We start from the raw sequence: 25,581 nt of genomic DNA, 5'->3' as shown, positions 1-25,581 counted from the left end.
TTTCCTGTTTTTTTTTTTTTTTTTTTTTGGCTACTCTATATGAAAAGAAAACCTCTTTACAGACGCATATCGTCGTATTTGGCAAATGCTTTGCACAGCGCAAAGGCGAGTATGACCAGGATAAGGTGCACAATGCCGGCCACAATGACGCCAATGATGAGCTCGCGCTGCCGTATCAACCACTCGGTGAAGACCCCGTAGCAGCCCTACAAGGTAAAAGGTATTTTAGTTTTAGTTCACAATCAAGTGGAGCAGGTGACACGTACGTTTTTGTAGTAGCTGTTGGCATCGCTGGGATTGGTCGTGCAGTCCTCGTCGCGCGGCACCATTTGCGCCATATCCTTGAGGACGCAGCAGGCCTCCGGTATGGTGCGATTGCCCTTTGTGTTCTTCCACGCTTCCGACTCGTCAAAGTCATGATAGTCATTGATGCCGCAACAGCCAAAGTTGCCCATCAGCTGGTTCCACATCAGCGACGTGGCATCCATGTTCTCGCCCAGCGTATAGCTGGTGATTGTCGTCTGGAGGAACTTTTTGCTCTCGCTGCGCACCTTTTCCTTATAAAAGACAGCCAGGCCGCCGGCCACGAGCTCCGCCACCAGCAGCAGTATGAGGAAGGTGCCGTACTGCGCAAAAATAAAATCATATATGTAACAGTGTTGGTAAATATAGAATGTGCACATTACGCATACGCCCCATTCACCCGCTGACCCAATTCATAATTTATATAGTCGAGTCGTGAGCATTACATAAAAATCTATGCGTTTGACCCTGAGCCAAATGTGCAGCATGCGTTAGATGTGTGTTGAGTTCGGGCAAACACACACACTCGCAAACACACACACTCGCTGCAGGCGCTGGCCAATCTTAAATGCTGAAGGTCAATTTGAAATGCTGCTTGAATGTTTTATAAGCTCTTTTGGTATTTGTTGTTGTTGTTGTTGTTGTTACTGTCGCGATGCTTTGGCCTGATAAAGTTCCATGTTGCTGCTGTGCTGGCTGTTACGCCTGGCAGCATTTCGTTCGCTGCTCTCCAAAGCTAACTGTCTGCCAGCTAATGTATCTGTCAGATACATGCAATTTGTGTGCCTAAATTTAGAAGCCCGCTTTACAGAAAGGCCAAAGAAAAAACCGACGATGAACCGGCTTTAAGCCCTATATTTATTCTATTAGCTGCAGTGCAGTCATTATTTTTATACCCTTAAAGAGTTTCTGATAACATTGTGTAATGCATTTAGGAAGACTTCTGTAAACCCTTTGGGTAGTTTATATGTCAAAATCGGCCGGATTGATGTACTAGCACTATTATATTATATAACATCTAAAGAAATAAACTTTCGGTAATCCAAAAGTATTTCTAGCCCAAATTGCAACAAGGGTATTTGATATTCGGCTTGCTTTGGCATTGTTGTTCTTTCTTGACGCTTTTTTTTCAATTTAAAAGCATTTACTCGTTAAACATCGTGTCGCAAATAACATTTTAAGAGCTCGAGACCCAATGAACTTGCCAATTGGTAAATAATTGGCGCACTCTCTAAAAATAAGCAATGCTAAGACACTTTGGCCATGCTAAGTGCCCGGCCTTGGGCCATAACTAAAAGTGCCCTCGCTTCATTTACTGCAAATTGTGCTCAATTTTGTGCATACACATTTAGAGATATTTGTAGTCTAAGCTACGCCCCCGAAGGGCAATCGATTCGTGTGTGTGTGTGTGTGTGTGTGTGAGACAACTATTAACTATTAACAACAAGAAGGCAAGTCCCCCCTCTGTCCCGACCAAGGCATGCACCTGTTGCAATTAAATTGGCCAAGCCCTGGAAAGTCTTGAGACGCTTATGAATAGCTTAAATAGTCGAGTACTCGCAATGCCAGAGCCAAAGTGATAAACTGTTTATTAATTGTCGCCCAGCACGAGCTCAATCATAGAAATTTCTTTTAGGGTTGGGCCGCAGACTGCCCGATAGATGAATATATGTGCTTATGATTCAGGTGTAACTTGTGCGAGCGCCTTGAAATGTGCTCAGGTGAAATTACAATTCCAAGCACACAAGATCAAGTACAGAGCCAAAAGTGAAGGGCTTGTCACACACACAAACACACACATGCAATCGCGAGCGCCTCACGACACTTGATGAAGTGCTGAAACACGTTCCAAAGCTCATGGAAATGTCAGATGTTAAGATCATAAAACGAGGCCTACAACATATACCCACAACATATCGCAACTTTCTCTGGCCGCAGCGAAGGTTCCAACAAATTTTCCAAGCCAGCACCAAAGTCAAATGAAAATCTCACAGAAAAAAAAAAAAAACATAAAACGAAAAATAAATATCTTTAAAGACAAAATCTACAACCCGTTTGAATAAGCGTGCAATGAATATTTGTTGGCTGCGTCTCCCGCGGCGCCATTGAAAGTTGCAATTACAATTCGACAATTCGGCTGGCTCGATGATGCAACCGCTCATTGGGCAACAGCCGAGAGACTTACTTGTATCTTTGTATCTGTGACTCGATCGTAATTGTATCTGGACACTTACCGTTGACAGCAGGCAGCGTGATTCACGCATGGCGCCCAAATAGCCCAAGAGGCTCATGAAGAACATGACGGCTCCGATGACGAGCAGAGCGTAGGCCATTTGCTCTATGACCTGAGGCTGTGTAAAATGCTAAAAAGAGAAGCATGAGATTGTGAGAATTGAGAATTGTCAGTGCTTTGCATAAGAATGCGTACTGCGCGGCGTATACGTAATTGTAATTAACCTTTCGACTGGCCCAAACAACTTTCGCAACATTCGTAATTAAATTATGTACGAGATCTCTTAATTGACACAGACAAATTTTTGACAACTATGAAAGACTTAAGTACTCTAAAAGCCGACGGCTGCGAGTGGGTTGTTGGAAAAGCAAAAATAATGAAATTTCGGTCAGTTGAAAGTTTTGAGAAGTTCATTGACCAAACTGTGCAACTCCCACGCCAGGCGCCAGTTTACTCAATTAGCCTTTACCTGTGCATTTCGAGTTACCTGCAATTACTCATTACACGCAGCGCAACTAGGACATGCACTTTGCCTGTTCCGCATTTGTTTTTCCAAACGATTTTCACTTAGTATGTCAAAAGCGAACGAAATGTGCCTCGAACTTGGACAGACAGCGTTCAATTGCTTGTTGCCACATGACATGCAACTGCGCAGCGGAATTTGCCATGTTCCGAAGCCAAACTCAATTAATATATATGCATAATCATATATATATTCTCATTCAATCGAGCTAATATTTAGTTTTGTATTTTTCGAAATGTGTCGCCTTAAGTAAATGAAAAGTTTTACGACTTTTGAGAATGCAATTTCTAAATGCAAACTCATTTGTTTATAAACAAATAGCCCATCCACAGGCATTGTCGGCATCCGTCATGCCACGGAAGTTGTGGCTTTTTGCGGAATTTATATTATTCATGAGAAATTAAATAAGCCACAGCTAACGATGTAATTGTAATTGAAGCTAGTTTTTATTATTATATATATTTATATATGTATCTGTTATTTTACTATACATTTTGTTCATTATACAACCATGTCTATTCCATTTGTTGTTGACATGATGTTAAATAGAGCTTTTAATCTAGATAATAAATCATTTTGCATGCAAAGCGATTCCGCTTGGACAAAGTGATTCAAGTTTGAGCTTTAGGATTGGGGACTGGAGAACTTAAAAAAATAAAAGCTAAGATATGCATGTATCTTTCTTAAGGTGGAAATCCAAGGAAACCAAGCTGATTTCATTAGGTTTTCACTTAGGTTTTGGATAAATCTTTGTCTTAGATTTACATCATATGATTCTAATACTTAAATTTTTACATGTTACATTTGCCCCATGTACTGAAAATATTTCAATATAGATATTTTCATATGCAAAATGTGGGCTATATTTGGTGTAGGTTTAGTTTGATTTGGGTTGAGGTTAGGCTGATTTAGAAGAAACTAGTTTACGATTTATAGTGAGAGTTTTAGGCTCGAAACAGTTTAATTTAGTACTACAATATGGAATGTTAGAATAGGATTACTGGGTTTCAATTTTGTGGATACAACCCTCTTGAACCCACCCTTCTATATATAGCTGACTTTTTTCTAATAACATATGGAGCTGAGCTTTAATGACGAACTCGCATTCGAACTAATTTTCCATGGGGCAATGTCAACAATTACGTGCTGCAGTTGCACGTGATGTCGCTTTGGGGAATACGAGATGGGGGATAATATGGATATGGGTATGTCTCGCATTTGGGGTGGCTTCGCAGTTGGACTTCAAAATAATAAAACTAATAATAATAATGCGTAAATTGCCTTTCAATGTTATGATTGGCATTTTTTTGGTGGGCAGTTTTCCTGGCATTGGCTGTTTGGGGTGTTTCCCGCACACTTTCACCTGGCATTAGATGTGGACACTTACCTCAATGCGCTCGCTCTCGACAAGCTTGAGCAGAGCAATCAGCGAGTGCTTGTCGATGGCCAGCCATAGTCCGACTCCGAATATAATTGTGCCTAGCACCTGCAAGATACAAACAAAAAAAAAACAAAAAGGTGTTCATGATAGGAAAAAATAACCCTCAGTTAGCTTGGCATGCAAATCGTAGGCCAGCACACAACATTATTATGTTTATGTTGCTCGGTCATGTTGATTGCATTTGTTGTTGTTGCTGATGATGTTGAGACGATAAACACACTAACACCACCAGCAACAATTGCAACAACAACAACGACCACAGAGTCAATGAACCGCCATAAATGCGAAAAAACTGCGCATGCGCAGAGATTTGCTTGATTGACTGCAGCCGCAATGTTGTAGCCGCGCCTCCGAACAATTTGTAATGCAATTTAATAAACCGACAACAACAAAATAAATATAAATAAAAAAAACACTTTTCAAATGCATTCCTTAGGGAAATTATTTACAAATATTTTCATTTATTTAAAACGGAATTTATTAGCCTCGTTGCTCATTCGGTTGCCTTTATTTAACATTTAAATTTTAATTTTTGTGACAGAGCATTTGAAATTTAAAATGCAAATTAAAAAGCAGCAAAACAACTTTTAAAATTTATTTTCTTGTAAAATATGTGCAATATTTTTTCAAATTTTTTTATTGCATATTTCATTTAATTTTATTTTATTTATTATTTATTCAAATACAAATTGTACTTTATTTATACTCACAAAAAATATGAAATTCAGTATGCAAAGCAAATACTTTGCACACCAGACACCACAGTCAAAGACCATTTTCGATGTTTTCGAAATTTTGCGGCTGTTTTTTTCAAACTCGGGCTGCAATTAGAAGAGCGCAAAAGAAATTCAAAGTTAGTTATACAATTTTAATTATTATAAGCTCATTTTCAATTCAATTAAGATGCCAGTTCATTATTTCAAGTGCCTGACAAAAGAAAGTGTCAGGAAATGCCTCGAAGAACAAATACAAGAGAAATATGTTTTCACTTTGTGTGTGTATGCGTGTGTGTGAGTGTGTGTGACAACTTCAGTTGTTATCAACTTAAATATGGTACGTGTTCGTGCCTAATAAATTAACATGTGAAGCTAGCGTAAAAATTAGTGAATATGTTTAACAGCAAGGGGAAAAAACTCAATTTAGATGTTGACATACTCCAACTTAAAGATTTTGAAGACATCAACAACATCTCAAAACTATTTACATATCAACTTTTATCAGACTTGACAGAGTTCATATTTAATTATTATATTCTACGCTCTGCAATCTTAATGATATATTCTTTGTGTTCTTTCCAAGCTACGCATTTAAGCAATTGTTAAGTTGATTAATTTAAATGAACTTAACTACATAAATTAATGCTTTGTTCACTTAATCTCAGTTTCAGGCTCAGGCTGCGACAAATGCGTAAAGCAAATGAACTTTCTCATTAAGAGTGTGTTCTGCCTCTCTTTCTCTACCTCTTTTCCTACCCCTCTCTCTCTCTCTCTCTCTCTCTCTATCTCTCTCACTATATATCTCTTATATCCGACACGGCTTGACGCTCGCAGGCACTTTTCTTTTCAGCTGCCTCTGTCAGCAGCATAATTAATATACCCTTACCAAAGTTATGTTTAGTCACATGCATATTTGACTAAAATCTAGCCTCTATCTATTATAATCTATTATCTTTCTAAATAACTATCTATTTTTATTCGTTTTAGGGCAGGTACAAGAACAAGTTTTCTTTTTTTTTTTCAAATTCATGTTACTTTTGTATTGCGTAGAGAGTATTGGCTAGCTGCTTACTCTCACCTCAAGCACGTTTCACTTGTTAGAAACATGTTTTGGTTCTTTACACAGTTCTATTTGTGTGTGCGTGTGTGTGCTAAGGTGTTTATGCGACAAGACTTACGAAGTTTGTTAATCATGAAATGAGCAGCCGAAAAAGGGTTCACGGTTCGTTAAAGAATCAAAATACCTTCTTGAAGCCAGGCTTTGATGAAACACTCGAATTGCTGCAACACTTGCGCTATTTTCCAAATATCTATTAAACAATTTTGTCTTGATTTATATAAGTTTCGGTTTAAAGTAAAATACATATTAGAATTCAAAGTTCAGGGCGTGAAGCAGATCGGCTGAAAACCAGTTTGCAGCCTTTTTTAACACGTACAAATACCGAAATTAAAAGTGTGCGGCTGTCGAGACTTCTGATGTGTTTTCATGAAAAGTGTTTTGTGGAGTGGGCAGTCCATAAACGTTGTATGTTGCATAAACTCGCGCGAGTGTGTGTGTGTGTGTGTATGTTTGTGTGTAAATATCTGTGCACACAAACAATGTCACGAGCCATTGATGCTAAAAAAGTGGAACAGTCGGCGGCTCTGTGGCTGCTGCTGCTGCGGCTGTTTTCTGTTGTTGCCAACTGGCAAACATTTTCCGGTCCAACTTTAGCCTAAAAGCAGGCCTCCTTCCAATCCTAAAATCTGTTATCCAGCACAGCCCGAGTGCAGGTACTCAAATGCAAAATGCTTTAAGGTTTTAAGCTGCCATACACAGCCCTGATTATGGCCAACAACCCACAGCCACACCCTCAGTTTAAGCAATTTTCAGTTGTTGGAAAATTGTCAGCAGAACATAGGCCAACTTTTAATTGCTTTTCCCATTGTTGCTGTTGAGTGATAAGCTTCGCTGACGTTCAGGCCTCAAATTCTCGTCTCCATTTCAGTTTTTGCTGTTAATTTATGAATTTAGGCAATGTGAATGTGTACGCTTCACGACTTCTGATTCGACATTGACTCTTTGGCTACAGCTTATGTTCAAGTAATATAAGCACATTAGCTAACATAGAAGTTGAATGCTGAATAGCATAATTGATTCATGCTGCATATCTGGCAAATATCATAATCAGATTCCATTTAAACGCTAATTGTTCGATAAGAGCTCGAAGTTTTAATTATTGCAACGCAAAACTAAGCTGCCGCAGGCCTTTGAAGTGCACACACAAAGTCCTCAAAGGTTCGCCGGCCCCGTATGCTGCTCACATATGCCATACAAAATGCAAAGCTTATCATTAGTACACACACACAACCACACACACTCTCACCCACACACACGCACACACATGGCAAAATCTTCCAATTAGCTTTCAAGTGGCGCATGTCACATATTAGCACATTTCCCTAACTGCACATGCGAGGGTCGGCTGAGAAATATGAGCAATAGGAAATTCGACTGGTACTCTATATGATGTCTATATTTTCTATCTGTATATCTTTCAAATATCATAGTATATCTCAAAATAAGGCCTTCATTTCACAGATGAACTGCTCATTCGTTTGTCGTTTTGTTCATGATCCAAAGAGTTCTCGATCCCAAGATAAGTGTATCGTATGGTAAACCAAATCTCTTTTATTATAGATAAGTGTATTGTAAAAGAATGTAGCTGGAGGTTAATGTTAATGTTGCGATTGCCATCAAAGAAAAGTTGAAAGTTTCATACATCAGTAACTTCTCGGTCTGCCCTCGTTATTGACAGCCCAGGCAAAGACAGCAGCATCATCAGCATATCATAAACATTCTCATGAGCCCAAACTCAAACATCAACTCGAACCATAACTATATATATGTATGTCTATATATAAATATGGAGCTCAGCTCAGCTCTCAAATACCTATATAAAATGGCAAACAGTTTTAATTGGGGCCTCGGCAGGCTAATTAAGGCACATTTTCAGCCCAGTTAGTTGATAACTGTGCAACTATATATACTATATTTATATATACATATTTGCAGTCGTAGCTCTGCTCAACTGGAGTACAAATATCTACGATTCGATTAGGCCGCGCATGTCTAATTAAATGTACAGCAACAAAATATAAAATAACAAAGGAAAACCAAAAAAATGAATTGCAAATTTATGGTTTGTGTGCAGCTATTGTTGAGCATTTGTTTATTACACGCGCAATTAAATGCTTGCATATCATTTTTTTTACTTTATATTTTTACCATAGAAAGTTGTCGTACAATGCACATTTTGGCATTGATGCAGAGTGGTTCAGCGTGTGATTAAAATTTCTATTACAATGATGCGGCCAAAAGGAAATGCGAGCCAAGCTTGAGAGATTGAGAGCTGAGACCAAAGACTAGCGACTCGAGATTGCAAGTAATTTAGTTGTTGTAGTTAAGCCGAAAATGGGTTAAAGAAAGCCGTAACTTGTATTAATTAAAAGGCAAAAGTTAAAAGGCAAAAAGGTTTCTGCCAGCAACTTGTCCAAACTTCTTGTCTACACAAGTTTTAAAGTCGACTTAGTCTTAGACGCGGTCATAAAAGTCGTGTGCAAGTTTTTCCTCAGACAATTGCCATAAATGATTTCTTTTCAGTGGGTTTCGTTTTATTCTCGTTCTCGTTCTCGTTCTCCATGTAGGTCCCCACAGAGAAAGAGAGTGAGCGAGAGAGAGGAGGCAGAGGGAGAGGGAGAGGGAGAGGGGAGCCAGCGGGGCAGCTGCCGCACTTGTCACGTTTGCTTGCCAAGAATTTAGAAATTGTATTTATTGCCAATGCTTTCTATTTTTGTAAACTTCAATTCGATTGGTTTGCTGTGTGCTTGTGGCCAAGAGAGCAGCCGCAGCAGCTGCTCGAAACTGGTCAAAAAGATATAATAGCAAAAACTCGTGCTTGAAACCAAAAGTGCTGCAGCTTCTTCTTCGACAAGTGCTCATCTGCAGCGTGAGAAAGACTCTGCGAGCTAATACTCTGCTCTTCTCTTCTATTTCTCTTTCTCCGTCTCTTTCTCTTTGGCAGCTAGTGCTGTCTTGTGCCTGACAATTAACTGATTTACTTGGTAATGAGGCTTAATTGGGTCAGCAGGGTCTTTGCCATTCCCACACACACACACATACACAAAGTTATTGCTAAAAATCTGCGCCGTTAAATGCAGGTGGGTGGTGCCCAGGCTCCTAATTTACATATATGATACCACAGCGAGTGGCAATTGAAAGAAAAAACAACTTCTACATTTAGTTGGCAGACGAAAGCATGTGGGAACTTTATAATTGAGCAAGAAAAGTGCAGATTATATGTTTATGTTTCTATGAGACGGCACAAAAGGCGTACTCGTAGCGCTAATTAGAAGTTGTGCTCTCCATAGAGAATTGTAGAACATATAAATAGGCATATCAAAGTTGCGATTCTAACAAAAGTTTTAGTTGGGTTTGATTTATGGCTTGCATGAGCTTTCTGTCTGCCGTTTCAGTTGGGTTCCATTTAAACTATGGTATATTTAAATCACATATTTTGAATAATTTGAAATATTTGGAGCACTGGAACAATCTGCAAAACTCTAGCAAATATTTAAAGAATATATACTTTATCAACTAATTTGGTTAGCGTTTCGATTGTTTATCAAATTGGAATTGGAATTTCAGTAACAAAAACTTTTCGGTTCAAACCCTTTTTGCAGCCTCGATATATATATAAAAACCTATTCAACAGACACAATACTTCAGCATAAGATTACATTTGAGCTTATCTAGATGCCAGATAATGGAATTCATTTTCATAAATTGTGCAAATATATTTTCCTAATCTATTGATGGCTCTGGCGACCTTTCCATATTTCAATATTTATTTGTTGGCTGGCTCGAGGTCCGTGTTTGTTAAAACAAACAATGAAAAACAATTTTATTCAATTCTCTTCCGATATATTTCGGTTGCACATCGGCAAACCGTCTTCAGGGCACTAACACCAAGATACAAAAAACAATTAACAATTATAATACAATAAATTAAACATTATTTCGAACATTTTACATACATTATTTTACACGTCTGCGCTTTTTGACGTGGAGATTGTTACTGAGGTTGTTTGACTGTTTAAGAGGTGTCTGTACAAGTGAGCGCAATTTTCTGTGTCTGTCTTGTAGTTTAGTCGTTTGTAGGTTGGTGTGTTAATTATGTGTAGCATTTCCAATGTGTGTCGCTTGTTATAGTGTTGTTCTTGTTGTAAGATTGTTGTTTCATCAAAATTTGGTGTGTGGTTGCTTCTTATACAATGGGTCATAAGTGCTGTTTTCTGTATATTATTTTGATGTCTTAGTTTGAAGTCCGATTTATGTTGACTAATCCTTGTTTTTAGCTTCGATTTTGTTGTACCTATGTAGACACTATTGCACTTGTTGTTGTTATCCCCGCCACATGGTATTTGGTAAACGACGTTGCTTTTTTCGATCATCGGGATTTTCGACTTTATCTTGTTGAAGAATTTTTGTAATGTATTCGTCGGTTTGTGTGCTACTTTTATATCTTGTTTGTTATAACAGTCTGAGTTTGTGAGGCGTTCTGATAGTCGTGGTACATATATTAGTGATTTGTATATTTTAGCAGGTTCTGTTGGCTTTTTTCTTTCGATTTGTCGTCTTTTTAATAATGTTTTGATTATATTTGGGGGGAAGTCATTTTTGGTCAAAAGTTCTTTGATTTCATGTTCAATTTCTTTGTGGTATATTGTGTCCGATATTTTCATCATTCTATTCATACAGCCTAGTGCTGTATTGATTATCATACTCTTTGGGTGGTTTGAATTGAAGTTGAGTATTCGTCCGGAGGCTATGGGTTTCCTATACCACTTTATTTTGAGTGTGTTGTCCATTCTGCTTACAATAGAGTCTAAAAATGGTAATTTCCCGTCCTTTTCTAATTCCATTGTAAATTTTATCTGTTTGTGGAAGGAATTCAATTCTTTTAGAATATTTTCCACGTCTATTTTGTTCGTTATGGCAAAAAGGTCATCTACATATTTGGTCAAGAGTCTTGGTTTTATTTTTAATTTATCTGTAATCTTGTCCAACAGTTCCTCCATTAATATATCTGCGATTACTGGGGAAGCCGGTGATCCCATTGGCATTCCCTTAAGTTGTGTGTATATTTTGTCTTCGTATTTGAAATATCTGTTTTCCTGTATGCAAAATCTAACTATGTCCATAAATAGTTGTTTCGGTATATTCGTGTGCTCTTCTAATTTGGTCCATTTTTGTCTTATTGTGTCAAGTGCTAATTCTATTGGTATGCTGGGAAATAAGGATACTACGTCAAAAGATACTAATGTTTCCTCTTCTCTAATCTGGGAGTTGTTGACTCTGTCTTTAAAATCTACCGCGTTCTTGATGTTGTACCTAGAGTCCATTGTCAGATTTTTTAATATTTGTATTATATATTTGCACAGCCCGTAAGATGGAGATCCTATGGAAGAACATATTGGTCTCAGTGGAGTTCCTTCCTTGTGTATTTTTGGTAGTCCATATATCCTCGGAGGTACCGCTGTTGTTGTAGTCATCTTATTTCTTTCGTCCTTTGAAATAAGACCCATCTTGAATAATTGTGCTACGAAGGTGTTATTCTTTGTCTGTAGTCTTGATGTCGGATCCAGTCTCAATGTTCTATACGCGCATAAGTCGTCTAAAATATTTGTCATTTTATTTTTATATTCATCCTCATCCATTGCTACGGTTTTGTTGCCCTTATCCGACGATAGAATTTTAATATTTATATTTTCTTTCAGTAATTTTCGTGTCTGTTCCACTGTGTCCAGTATTGCTCGATCCCTACTGTTTTGGTTGTTCTTGGTTTTATGCTCTTTGACTAACAAAGAGAATTTTGTGCGCGCCGACTCTTGTGTTTCCTTTTCTTTTATTGTTTGCACTAGCTCCTCACCGTCTGCGATGTATTTCAAGAGAGGAAAATCTCTCTTGCTGATTGGGAGAGCGAACTTCGGCCCTAGCCTTAGCGGATAACAACACGCAAAGAGAGTGGTTTGTAAACAAAACAAAAATAGAATTCCCGCCAAACGTCGTAGCGTTACTCGCAAAAGGGCCGAAGTTCGCTCTCCCAATCAGCAAGAGAGATTTTCCTCTCTTGAAATACATCGCAGACGGTGAGGAGCTAGTGCAAACAATAAAAGAAAAGGAAACACAAGAGTCGGCGCGCACAAAATTCTCTTTGTTAGTCAAAGAGCATAAAACCAAGAACAACCAAAACAGTAGGGATCGAGCAATACTGGACACAGTGGAACAGACACGAAAATTACTGAAAGAAAATATAAATATTAAAATTCTATCGTCGGATAAGGGCAACAAAACCGTAGCAATGGATGAGGATGAATATAAAAATAAAATGACAAATATTTTAGACGACTTATGCGCGTATAGAACATTGAGACTGGATCCGACATCAAGACTACAGACAAAGAATAACACCTTCGTAGCACAATTATTCAAGATGGGTCTTATTTCAAAGGACGAAAGAAATAAGATGACTACAACAACAGCGGTACCTCCGAGGATATATGGACTACCAAAAATACACAAGGAAGGAACTCCACTGAGACCAATATGTTCTTCCATAGGATCTCCATCTTACGGGCTGTGCAAATATATAATACAAATATTAAAAAATCTGACAATGGACTCTAGGTACAACATCAAGAACGCGGTAGATTTTAAAGACAGAGTCAACAACTCCCAGATTAGAGAAGAGGAAACATTAGTATCTTTTGACGTAGTATCCTTATTTCCCAGCATACCAATAGAATTAGCACTTGACACAATAAGACAAAAATGGACCAAATTAGAAGAGCACACGAATATACCGAAACAACTATTTATGGACATAGTTAGATTTTGCATACAGGAAAACAGATATTTCAAATACGAAGACAAAATATACACACAACTTAAGGGAATGCCAATGGGATCACCGGCTTCCCCAGTAATCGCAGATATATTAATGGAGGAACTGTTGGACAAGATTACAGATAAATTAAAAATAAAACCAAGACTCTTGACCAAATATGTAGATGACCTTTTTACCATAACGAACAAAATAGACGTGGAAAATATTCTAAAAGAATTGAATTCCTTCCACAAACAGATAAAATTTACAATGGAATTAGAAAAGGACGGGAAATTACCATTTTTAGACTCTATTGTAAGCAGAATGGACAACACACTCAAAATAAAGTGGTATAGGAAACCCATAGCCTCCGGACGAATACTCAACTTCAATTCAAACCACCCAAAGAGTATGATAATCAATACAGCACTAGGCTGTATGAATAGAATGATGAAAATATCGGACACAATATACCACAAAGAAATTGAACATGAAATCAAAGAACTTTTGACCAAAAATGACTTCCCCCCAAATATAATCAAAACATTATTAAAAAGACGACAAATCGAAAGAAAAAAGCCAACAGAACCTGCTAAAATATACAAATCACTAATATATGTACCACGACTATCAGAACGCCTCACAAACTCAGACTGTTATAACAAACAAGATATAAAAGTAGCACACAAACCGACGAATACATTACAAAAATTCTTCAACAAGATAAAGTCGAAAATCCCGATGATCGAAAAAAGCAACGTCGTTTACCAAATACCATGTGGCGGGGATAACAACAACAAGTGCAATAGTGTCTACATAGGTACAACAAAATCGAAGCTAAAAACAAGGATTAGTCAACATAAATCGGACTTCAAACTAAGACATCAAAATAATATACAGAAAACAGCACTTATGACCCATTGTATAAGAAGCAACCACACACCAAATTTTGATGAAACAACAATCTTACAACAAGAACAACACTATAACAAGCGACACACATTGGAAATGCTACACATAATTAACACACCAACCTACAAACGACTAAACTACAAGACAGACACAGAAAATTGCGCTCACTTGTACAGACACCTCTTAAACAGTCAAACAACCTCAGTAACAATCTCCACGTCAAAAAGCGCAGACGTGTAAAATAATGTATGTAAAATGTTCGAAATAATGTTTAATTTATTGTATTATAATTGTTAATTGTTTTTTGTATCTTGGTGTTAGTGCCCTGAAGACGGTTTGCCGATGTGCAACCGAAATATATCGGAAGAGAATTGAATAAAATTGTTTTTCATTGTTTGTTTTAACAAACACGGACCTCGAGCCAGCCAACAAATAAATATTTTCCTAATCTTTAAATCAAAAATGTTGCAGCAAAATGTCTGACAAAAGCTTATTGGGTTTAACATATTTTTAGCCAACCCCGTAAGTGGGTATATATTTTATAAAATTGACATAAATATCTGTGTGTGTGCGAGACTTTTATCTCTGGCGAAAATATTTGTTTTAATATGCCAGAGTTCAAAACCTAAAATTGATTGCCTTTGTCTCCGTTGTCTCGGTTGTCTCCGTGTCTGTTGCAAGAATCCCCAATTAAAAATGCGGCTTTAAGCAGCCGAACCCATCCGACTGGTATTAAACTCATTTAATTCAGGCGTTACACATTTTTGTTGCCATTGTTGTTGTTGTTGCTATTGTTGTTGTTGTCGCTTGCCACAGCACGAGCCGCACAATCAATTTATTTATAAATTTTGCGCTTAATTAATGCAAATGCAAAGCAAGCTGGCAAAATACAAAATATAATCAAATGATGTTTGTTTACGTTGCGGCTCGTTAACTGATTTCCATAAAAGCATATTTTTAAGTGCTTCACAAATTTGCTAAAATTACATTTTGCATCAACTCGCCACGAAAAGGACGACTCCAGAAAGTTGTGTGTATTCTATAAAAATATAAATGGGTAAAACACTTTTTCTTGCCTTTTCTTTCATTTATTATTATTAATTTAACTATATTATATATTAACAATTTGAATAATTTTAAAATTAAACAATTTCTGTACAAAACTAGCAATATTAAATAATTTTGAGTTTATATGGAGCAAAGTATATAATAATACAACTATTTTTTACGAAGTTATATAAGTATTATGAATATGTATGTTTGTGTGTGTGGGCGTGTGTGTGTTTGTATGCATGTATGCATTTATGTATATGTGTATGTATGTTTTCTAATACCAAACGCAGACCAAGCTGATTTTTTGCTAAGCTTCAAATTTAAATAAAATGAATTTCTACCAACTGCTCTCCTCCTCGATTCTCAAGAACTCAAGTAGGCTTTGCTGAAATTCTGCAAGGCAGGAAACGTTGGCTCTGTGGCGGTGGAGCAGCAGGCGGTGGAGCAGGAGGAGGTTGGGCGGGTAAGTAGATATGTATGTATGTAGATGTATGTTTGTATGTAGATGTATGTTTGTATGTATGTATGTATGTATGTATGTATGTATGTATGTATGTATGTATGTATGTATGTATGTATGTATGTATGTATGTATGTATGTATGTATGTATGTATGTATGTATGTATGTATGTATGTATGTATGTATGTATGTATGAATTGATGTATGCATGTATGCATGCAGGTTTGCATGTACGCATGTATGCATGCATGTATGCATATACGCATGCATGTATGAATGTATGCAAATGTGCATGTATGTATGTGTGCATGCATGCTTGTTTGCATATACATATGCATGCATGCATGCATGGTTGCATATATACAAAACAAACAGGCATATGTACATATATGCAAACTTAAAACTTCTCCCAAGGAAGAAACATGCGTGAAGAAACATTCAGTGAAAATTTAAGCTTCTTAGTTCTTACGGTTTGTGCTGTACCTTGATCACCAATCAGTCAGTCAGTCAGGACAAACTATTATATATATAGAGATGAATTGAAATTGTGTTCGATTCGGTTAAAAAAAATGAACTCTAAAAAGCTGTAATAAATTCATAATTCATTTGAGCTGACTTCAGGTAATTGTTTAAATCAAATTGTTATTTTTTCAAAGTCTTTTCCGCATGTCATTCAACTTGTGTAGCCGACAAATTGTTGTTAGTTGTTTGTAGTTGCTATTATTTGTTTGTATTTGTTGTTAGTTGTCTGCACGCTTATACAACACTTGGCTAGGCACAGAGTTAATTGACATAATTGGAGGGGCTGCGGCACGGGTCCGCATCTAAGGTCTGCTGTGCGCAGCTCAAGGCGCTTTGTTTGTCTTTTATAGGTCAATGGTCGAGAGGCGCAAAATGTTTGCTCTGCCCGCCATTCGTTTGTCACACGAAAATCCGCACGTTAGTTATGTATAGTATTTGAGGGCAGGCGAATTTAACACCTGACACATACGACTCGCGCCAGTCTCCGACCTGGCTGTGTGCTCTGGACCATGGCATGTGCCCAAATCTGCGCAGCAGACACCGCCCTGGCCATGTTACGAGACATTCATGCGAGGCACTCTGCTTGGCAGCCGTACGGACTGACAGCCGGGACGGACCAAACTGAACTGGTAGCCAACCGGGCGGATTGCCAATCCATGTAGGCAGGCAGCCTGTCCAAGACACAAATCTGGCCATTTAGCAATGCTGTGCGAGATTTTTTGGCTAACATTTTTTACGTTTATTACGCTAAGAATTTCGAGTAGGGGTATTCCTGGTAGCCTTGCAAATTTCAAGTATTTTAATACGACTTGGATATCATTCAAACCTTATATTGAAAGCTTAAAGAAAAACTGTTGAATGAAGAGAATAGCCATGGAATATTTAGAGACTTGGACTTGGAAGAAATGCTGCAGGGCAAGTATAAGTATAGAATATAGTTATAAGCTATCGATCTAACTAGAGTTAAAAAAGCATTGGTTAGCCTGGCACTCGAAAGCCTATGATACAGTTCATTTACCGAAAACTGCCTCTTTTAAACCCACATTGAATAAAATAACAGCCCATTATATACACTTTATTAAGTGGAAGAACCTCATTTATATCTTCTAGTTCAACGCTTTTGTTCAAATTGAATGTTGCAGCTACGTTATAACATAAATATTGAGCTGCTTGCTCATCAGAAATTAGCATGTGCCGGGTGGAGGAGGGTTGGCGCGGGAGGGTTTCTGGTGGGCAGCAAATTGGTCAAGAACGTGCAGAAATTAAAGTCGAACGACAATGACCCAATTTTTGGTTAATATCAAATTCTTGGCTTTTGATTTTTGAATTTTAAAGAATTTCAAATACCAAAAAAGAGTATTAACGACACTTACGAGTCGCTTGAGTACTATACAAATTTAACTTGCTATCCAGAAATCAAAAGATTTCCAAGACAAAATAAATAAATAATTTATTTCTTAATAAAAACTCAATAAATAATAACATAAAAATAAAAGTAAATAGAATATGCAGAGCTTTACTTGTTTCTTATATTGTAAATGTTATCAATTTTGTTCTTTTATTTAAATTTCTTTAAATATTTGTATGCTTGAAAAGTGAAACTCTCAGAACTTGGGCAATTTCGGGTCTGTGGGCTGTGATTGCTCATTGCTCTAGTTGAGTCGTTGCTTTTTATATTTCTGGTTGTTGTTCAACGAGTTATGCGGCCTGTCATAAGCTCAAAACACTGTTGACATACTTACATACATTTATTTAACTTACGAAAATATGAAGCTTGAATGCTTATGCTCGTTCAGTTTTCGTTGTTCGCGACACATTTTTCACTTTTCATCAATAAAAATAATGAGACTATTTACATTGTCTGTGCAACATAATGAAGCTGAACGAACACTTTGGTCGAGTGCCAAAAAACAGAAGCGAGTGCTTGACGGGCAGATACCCTCTGGTCAGGTCTATCCCAATCTCAATTTACCCTTAGCTGAGCACACAAAAGTGTCTAACTCGTAGACTAGATTAGGTGTAGGCCCATGGAACCGGCTGCCAATTAAGACCCACAAGCAATTTTCGTCTGCAAGCTGCATATAAATTACGCATACGCCGCGTGAGCGACAATTTCCATAAAAAAGAGTCCAAAAAAATAGCAAAAATATGGAGCGTTTGTAATGCGGCAATGGAGCAACCCGGCAACGTGGCAACGGCAACGCCCGCTGTCGCTACAATTCATAACAGATGCATATAAATTTCCATTAAAGTTGTGGCTGCTGACCCTGTCCCTGCCGCTGCCCCTGCCACTGCCCCGACAACCTGCAACGCCCGCAAGCGCAAATGTGCAGCTCTCGAGTGGAGGCAACTGATTGAAGTGGTTCAGCTGGAGGTGCCCATGGCGCAAAGGTGCCCACACGACGACCATTTCAGCTAATTTACATTTTGAGTCATGCGGCAGCAACAACAACAACAACAACAACAGCAACAGCAACAGGAACAAAAGCTGCGGGGCATAAACAAAATATTCACACATTAATTTCTATACATCTCGCATTTAATTTAAGCTCATAACTCGGCTGCAGTTCGACTGTGTGTGCGTGAGTGTGTATCTGACAGTTTGTGTATCTGACAGATACACACAGCTGTGTGACAGTCACAGTTAGCGGCTGCTGCTGCTGCTGCACTTGCAATTGGATAGGCCTCTGGCTGTTGCTTTGATAATATTCGCTTATTATTTAACTTTCTTTTAAAGTTTTGTGTGCTTGTTTGTTTTGCCCAGGGGCGGAGTTCAATGCGCTTAGCTTTTTATTTTGCGGCTTGGCTTTTCCTTTCGGCCCGCAACTTTCACATTTGCCTGCGAGCGCAACCTTTGGCACTTCCTTTTGGCCAGTTATACGATATGTGTCATTGCGTATCTATATATTCGATTTAGTTGGCCAATTATGTTGGCCAACTGGCAGCTCCCAATTGCGAAATGCCACACCGCCCCGCCTGGGAAATGCAATTTGAAAACGTGAACGTAACTCCAGCTAACTGCAAGTTATGCGCCACCAGCCAAATGTATTTACACGACGCACCAAATCAAAGCCCGGCAGTCCAGAGCACAAAAAAAAAAATAAAAAGGTGGCATGCATAAAGTTGCAAGCAAGTTGTTGCAAGCAGCATGAAATATTGCCGCACACACTCACACACACACACACACACACACACACACAGTTTGTGGTTAGTGTAAATTTAAATCTGTGTAAATTTATGTGGGAGTTTTTGGCAGCCGCCCCCCTTTCGCTATATTTCCCTATCTTTCCCCTAGCTAGTTGGCAGCTGCGTGCAAACTTATCTAATAACTGGGAGCTGCCACTTCCTGCGGCGCATGAGAACGCTTTAAAGTGCTAGATCTATTTAGATAAGCTAATATATATTATGTTCGCTGTGCAACCGAGTTTTGTACGACTGTGTAATGTGCTGTTCAAGTTGAATGCACTCTCTAAACACTAAAGAACGATTGACCACGGGAAGCCGAAGATTGAATACTCTTAGAGATGTGTGGCTTAGAGATACTTTATTCGACTCTTCCGATTCTTCCTCTATAGTATAGAAGCCGAAAGCTGGTCAAGATACCAAGAAAAGACCGACGAATCCACGGGCATGGCCATATTGACTTAGCTATCCATAATAATCAGAAATATATATACCTAAAGGAGCCGCAGATTCCTTCATTGCTTGCCTCGTGTGAAAATCGTGATACTCTCTATACACGAATAATATATGAATTGGGAAAAGTGCAGAAATTTTGCTGGCAGCAGCTGTTGGCAATGTTAAATGCGACGCTGTTGGCGCACCTGTGAGACAACAACTTTTTGCAGCCACTGTCGCGCATTGCATCAGCGTGCAAATATGCAGCTGGCAAAGGCGAACGAAACTAACTTTAAATCCAATGGAAAACTTGCGCTTGGGCCACACATGCGCAGTAGCCAATACAACAACAACAAATAGGGCTTAAATATGGCCAGTTTTGGGCTTTTTTGGGTGTTTAGCGCTTTCTTGGCTAGGCCAACACGTCTGCCTGTCTGTCTCTCGGTCTGTCCCATGATAATAAACACAAAAAGAAACAACGAATTAATATGCATTGTTGCAGGCGCCTTGTTTGGACTTTCACTTTTTGTTTTCATTCACAGAAACAACAAAAAAAAAAGACAGAAAAGAAAAGAAAATACCTTTAACATATGCCCCATGTTTATAAGTTTATCAATCCATGAGCTGCTCTTTAAATTTATTTCAATTACAAATGATATTTTCATCGCGCAACAAATTAAGACATTTTCATTGACGCCTTCGAGTTTGCGGGGCGTCTGATTGGAGCTGATTTGGCAGCCCGGTTAATTGCTGTCGCTTTCGAGCGCATTAGGCGACCAAGTGTGGACGGGGCTAAGCATTGGGCAAGCATAACACAACGGCTAAAAATCAGAGTTACGCACTCTCGATTGCGCAATCATACATTTTTAAGTCGGTTTTTGGCGTGTGGCGTTTTTCATGGCATGCGAAAGTAAATATTTTTACGGCCCGCTTTGCCACTTCCTGTTTAAGGCCTTTAAATATAAATAGTCCAATTCATTAATCATTAATCATGTATGTGGCAGTCGGGCATTAGGCGCTGGAAACCACCATTTAAATGCACCTGCTGATCTTATGAAATGGGCCAAAGAAAATTGGAATTTGTTTGCCGCAGGGCTTTATGCGGTTAGGTCTGTAGATTATGAGCTCTTTGGACTTAAGCTACGTTTCCAATCAGTTTCTCTCAGTGTAAGCTTAAGATGATCATTTGAACCATATCCCAATATCACAGTAGCGCAGGGCTGTTCTAATATCTTGGCTAAAATACGGCTCTACAAATAAACAACGTCTTAAGCTTCTAGCTGCTATCTTTATTTATAAAGCTGTTTGTCCCAACTGATTGACCGACTGGCTGTTGATTGTTTAACTTTTGTAGCTTTTTTAACTTCTTTAACTTTTTTGTGTATATGTATGTGTGTGTAGGTTCTTCTTTATCAAGCACCTGAGCTACACTTGAAAACAAAACCCGTAATTGTTATGATCACCCTTCTTTGCGATTCTCATGAATTCAAATAAGTCTGCCTGCTTTACATACTTTCATTTCTAAAGTCTTTTTTTAATAAGTGGTGCCTTAGGTATAATTAACTTTGTTTTAAGCTCTTACGATAATTTGCTCAGCTCTCAGTGCATACTATTGATAATATATTTAGATTTAAATATATAAATGTAATTATTCAGATCCCTTCATTATCTAATATTCAAGATTCAAGATTTGTTTTAAAGGCAAAGTTAATGGAAATGGTAAAAATATTATAGCAAAAAGTGTATCTGCTTCATGTTTGTAGCTTCTGTTCTTACAATAACATTAACAACAACAATAACAACTATAATTATATTTAGATTCTATCTATACAATTTCAAGCAGTATTTAATGTTAATTTTAGCTTTTAATTAAGTTCAGTTTAGATAAAAACAATGGGTTAAATGATACCATTAGGGACCGTTCAGTTAGGAACTCGGCATTGTTGCAATGACAATCCAAAGCTAATCTAATCGAACATGGCCCACAAGCAGCTCTTAAGCCACAGAGACGAAGAGACAATGAGACTTTGGCTTGACAGAGCTGAGACTGGCGATTAGGCGATTAACTAAAGCCCAAGGGGCACATGGAACGGTCAGGCAGCTGGACAATTGCACAGCAGACGTGGACAGACGTGTAGCGTATTCGATTTCCGCTAAATGGGCAGCACTGCCGCAATGAAGAAAGAGTTCTAATGGATTCGCAGTACTTCCAATGAAATGTTGCCAATGAATGGCGAGCAATTAAGAAAGGGAAGTGAGGTAACATTTGTGAGAACGCCAAACAGCGCTTAGACACACACACATGCACACACTTTTGTTATGTGTAAGTCTTCCTGCAGACAGCGGCTTGATTTTAATTACTGACCAGTGCAGTGAACTTGGGGCACATTACAATTGGCGGCGGTAATTGAAGCAACGCACACCTGAAACTCAAGATGGCTGTGTGAAGTGGCGTTGGGTGCAGAGCGCAGGGCATCGGCTAGTTTGACTTGTGTGAAAGTGCATAAAGAGTTGGCCCAAGTTCGAATTACCATAAAATATGCAATGCGTTCGCTTGTTGCATGCGCAACACGCAGGTGACCGTAACCCGAGCGCGCTGGCAAACTGCAGATACATTTTACAGATACATTTTACAGATACCCGTTCACCTTGAGTCGGCGTTGAAGTCGTCGCATTTATATTTTATTTCAGTTTTATTAGCGCTCAGCTCCGGCTATTGTTTGCATAGCCAAATCAATTTGAGACTTGGCACCGCGGTCAAGTTTTGGGTTTTTGGGCCCACAAAGCAGAAGCAGAAGAAGCAGAAGAAGTTTATCAAATTACGTTAACGCATAAACGTATCTGTTAAGTGGGTCAACAGTGCACGACGCCGCCAACTTGGCTGCTCGCTGAGCTTTTCTGTTGGCCAAATTTGCGTTTTTGGCTACTTTTTTCAAATGGAAATTTTACGCTTCAAGTGCTGCCAATTTGCAGGTGGCGCCCTCTGGCGACCGTTGCGACTTCCTTTCAATTCGATGTGGGGTACTTCTTTTATGCGTCTCTCCGTACTAATTGAATTATGTTGCACATTTCGGCTTGGGCTTGCTTCATGCTTGATGTGTTCTTCGAGCCGGCTTGCAACAACTTTTGTTAGACTCTATGCGGATGTTTGGTAACTGAATTATTAGCAAAAACTTTGTTACACATTTGTCTATTTGATTGGCAACACTATTTTGGCAATCAAGTAGCTAAATCGAATGGCAAAAGTGCTGCCAAGTATGCTGAACAGTTGCAAATTCATTTTTATTGGAATTTTTATTGGATTAGCCCTATCCCAACGAATAATGCAACTGCTTTTGAGCCTCTCTCGAATTGTTTAAACAATTGCCATTGTCTATAAAGTATTTCTCTCTTTTATAACTCAATGGCAACTAAAAGTTAAAGTTCGAAGAGATATTTTTTCGCAATATACACTTTTAATGTTTGATCAGCTTTTGCTTATATTGTACTAACGAGAGACTAGCTCTGAATGCTCTAGGCTAGAACGACTTTTTGGTGCTCTTTAATAATAATAATAATTTTAAAAAATCCTTTATTTCTTAGCAAAATTAAATGTACCTTAAAGATAGAGCATAAATATATAGAGATTTAAAGAAGCTGTCACATATTCAATACTCCCTTAGGTGCACAGGGTATAGAGCCACAGCATAGACAGATTTCGTTCGACTTGAGTTGAAAACCGTTTAACTATGAAGCTAATTGCAAATGGAGCAAAAAGTGAGTCCACAAATCTTTTGCTAAAATCAGCACAAAAGTCCCAATTCAACGAGAAAAGAAATCGAATTTTTCAATTCTTGCATACATCTTTCCCCCTGCTCAGCCCGTCGCTTTTTAATAAACAATTTGAATTGCTTTAATGATTTTCCTGTTTGATAAACTCGTTCGGCAGCCGCAGCTTGCGAAACGGTTGGAGTGGAGGGTTAGGGAGAGAGCACGAGTTTCAAGATCAAAAAGCGAATGGCAGAACTACGTCAAAGAACGATAAGAAATTGCAAAAAAAAAAGAAGAAACAAGAAAATAACAACAAATGGGCTGCGGAAGTATTTGCGAGCCTTTCACTGCACCAAAACCGAGTCGAAAACGAGGAGGTGCAAAAAAAAAAAAATTTTGAAGGTAAAACATGTAAAGACCGCAAAGAAATGACGCGCAAATGACAATTGAAAAGTAGCACAAGATGCAACGGTAAAAGAAGAAGAAGGCAAGCGAAGATGAATGGCAGATGGGCAAAGCGGGGGCGCAGTGCTGGACAGCATCAGCAATCAGAGGAGCTGGCAACGACGCAAAAGCGTGTGCGTATCCACCACTAAGCCTGGGGTTGGGCATTGGGCGCACTGGGGGTGGCTGGGCGGCTGATTTAGGCGCAGGGCGTGGGCAAGTAAAGCGGGTGGCGACGGCTGCTGAGAACAGTGGCACAGCCAGCAGAAGCAGGAGCAAGCTCTCTGCTGCGCTGCTTGTTCGTCTCTTTTGATTTATGCATGCGCACACACACACACACACACATATATATATACACGCATAAAAATACTCATGTTAAACTAAAAGTCAAGCTTACCTGTTAAGTGTTAAGCACGCGTTGCAAGCGAGCTTATTGAATATTTAAATAGGAAAGGCGTCGAGGTCCTGTTGATGTTTAAGCTGCAACGATTTGGGAAATTTTAGAGCATTTATATTGCTTGCCGTACATTTTGTTTGCATTTGAACGGATTTGCATGCAAAATATTTTTGTTTTTTAATTAAAATACAGCCAATATATTTATAATTTACTAAATATATATTTCAATTAAAAATGCATGTTTATTGATAGTTGGTTGAGTTTTGTTGTGAATTGTTTGGGCCCTGATGTTAGCTGGGCTCTGTTTTGATTGAGCGCGCGCAAAAAATTATACACAAAATCAGCAGCACACACAAACACACACACACATACACACACACACATGCATAAAGGCGCGTAGGCACCCAGAAGAGACGCACCGAGAGCTTAGGTGAGACGTATGCTGGAGGCTGAGAGAAGAGCAGAGAAGCCTCTGTAACAGCCAAACTCCCGCTTGAGCGATTCCAGGCACACACACACACACACGACCGCGACAACTGCGACGGCAACAAAAACAATGTCGACAGCTACAACAATTCCGACCACGACAACAACGACAACCGACGGCTGCAAACTGCGCGATGCTTGCTTTCAATACTCCGACTCAGATCTCAGCTTAATAGAGAATGCCACAAAACTGTGTCGACTGTTTGGCCCGTGCGCACGAACTGAAACTGTTGGGCCCAACATCAGAGCTGGAGAGCTGGAGCTCAAAAGCACAAGCTCCAAGAGCTAACGGCAGGGGAGTAGTCAATGATTTTGAAAAGGGGGTCTGCAGAAAGAGCTGAAACGCATAAAAACAAATCAAGAGACTTAGCCATACTCGAAATTATAAGAAATATTTCCATAGAAAATAATAATAACAAATTGTAACATTTGGCTGCATCATACTGTGATTAGCTTAAATCCACCAAAGGTCCCCGCTGGCGACGCCTCTGGCCGGCTGCACATACACAAGCACGGCCAGCATGCATAAAAATAGCAGGTTGGGCCAGCTGAAAGCTTTCAAGCAGCAAGCAATAAGAAGCTTGGTGGCCGCTTGCAACCGAGAGCTTTTGGCGGCTCTGGGTAAATAGCTTGTAAGTGCAGGTTTTGAGTATTGTGTGGTGAATTTGTGGCTAACGGCGTTGCCAGACTGTTCGGTATGGTATTGCAGTGGCGCCTTTGTTTTTTTAAACTTTGAAAGCTTTTAGCAAATTGTTGAACAACGCAGCTTTGTAGCGTTCACTCAGATTAGTGTG

At 38.8% G+C, this 25,581-nt stretch overlaps 1 protein-coding gene across 1 annotated transcript; it reads right to left on the bottom strand.

The window, feature by feature from the left end:
• Tsp66E (Tetraspanin 66E) lies at positions 1-25,016 on the bottom strand. The gene is made up of 7 exons (XM_002046757.4): positions 24,721-25,016; positions 24,302-24,384; positions 5,211-5,321; positions 4,447-4,545; positions 2,538-2,666; positions 267-626; positions 1-206 (listed from the first exon to the last, which is right to left on the bottom strand). Exons 3-7 carry the CDS (start codon positions 5,274-5,276, stop codon positions 57-59), a joined length of 804 nt encoding a protein of 267 aa, XP_002046793.1. The 5' UTR covers positions 5,277-5,321; positions 24,302-24,384; positions 24,721-25,016; the 3' UTR covers positions 1-56.
• Positions 25,017-25,581: the final 565 nt, after the last annotated feature.

This window comes from Drosophila virilis, chromosome 3 (assembly GCF_030788295.1).
Source record: "Drosophila virilis strain 15010-1051.87 chromosome 3, Dvir_AGI_RSII-ME, whole genome shotgun sequence".
Lineage (NCBI taxonomy): Eukaryota > Metazoa > Arthropoda > Insecta > Diptera > Drosophilidae > Drosophila > Drosophila virilis.
The sequence above is the reverse complement of the archived record's forward strand: the minus strand, read 5'-3'. Positions and strand labels throughout refer to the sequence as shown.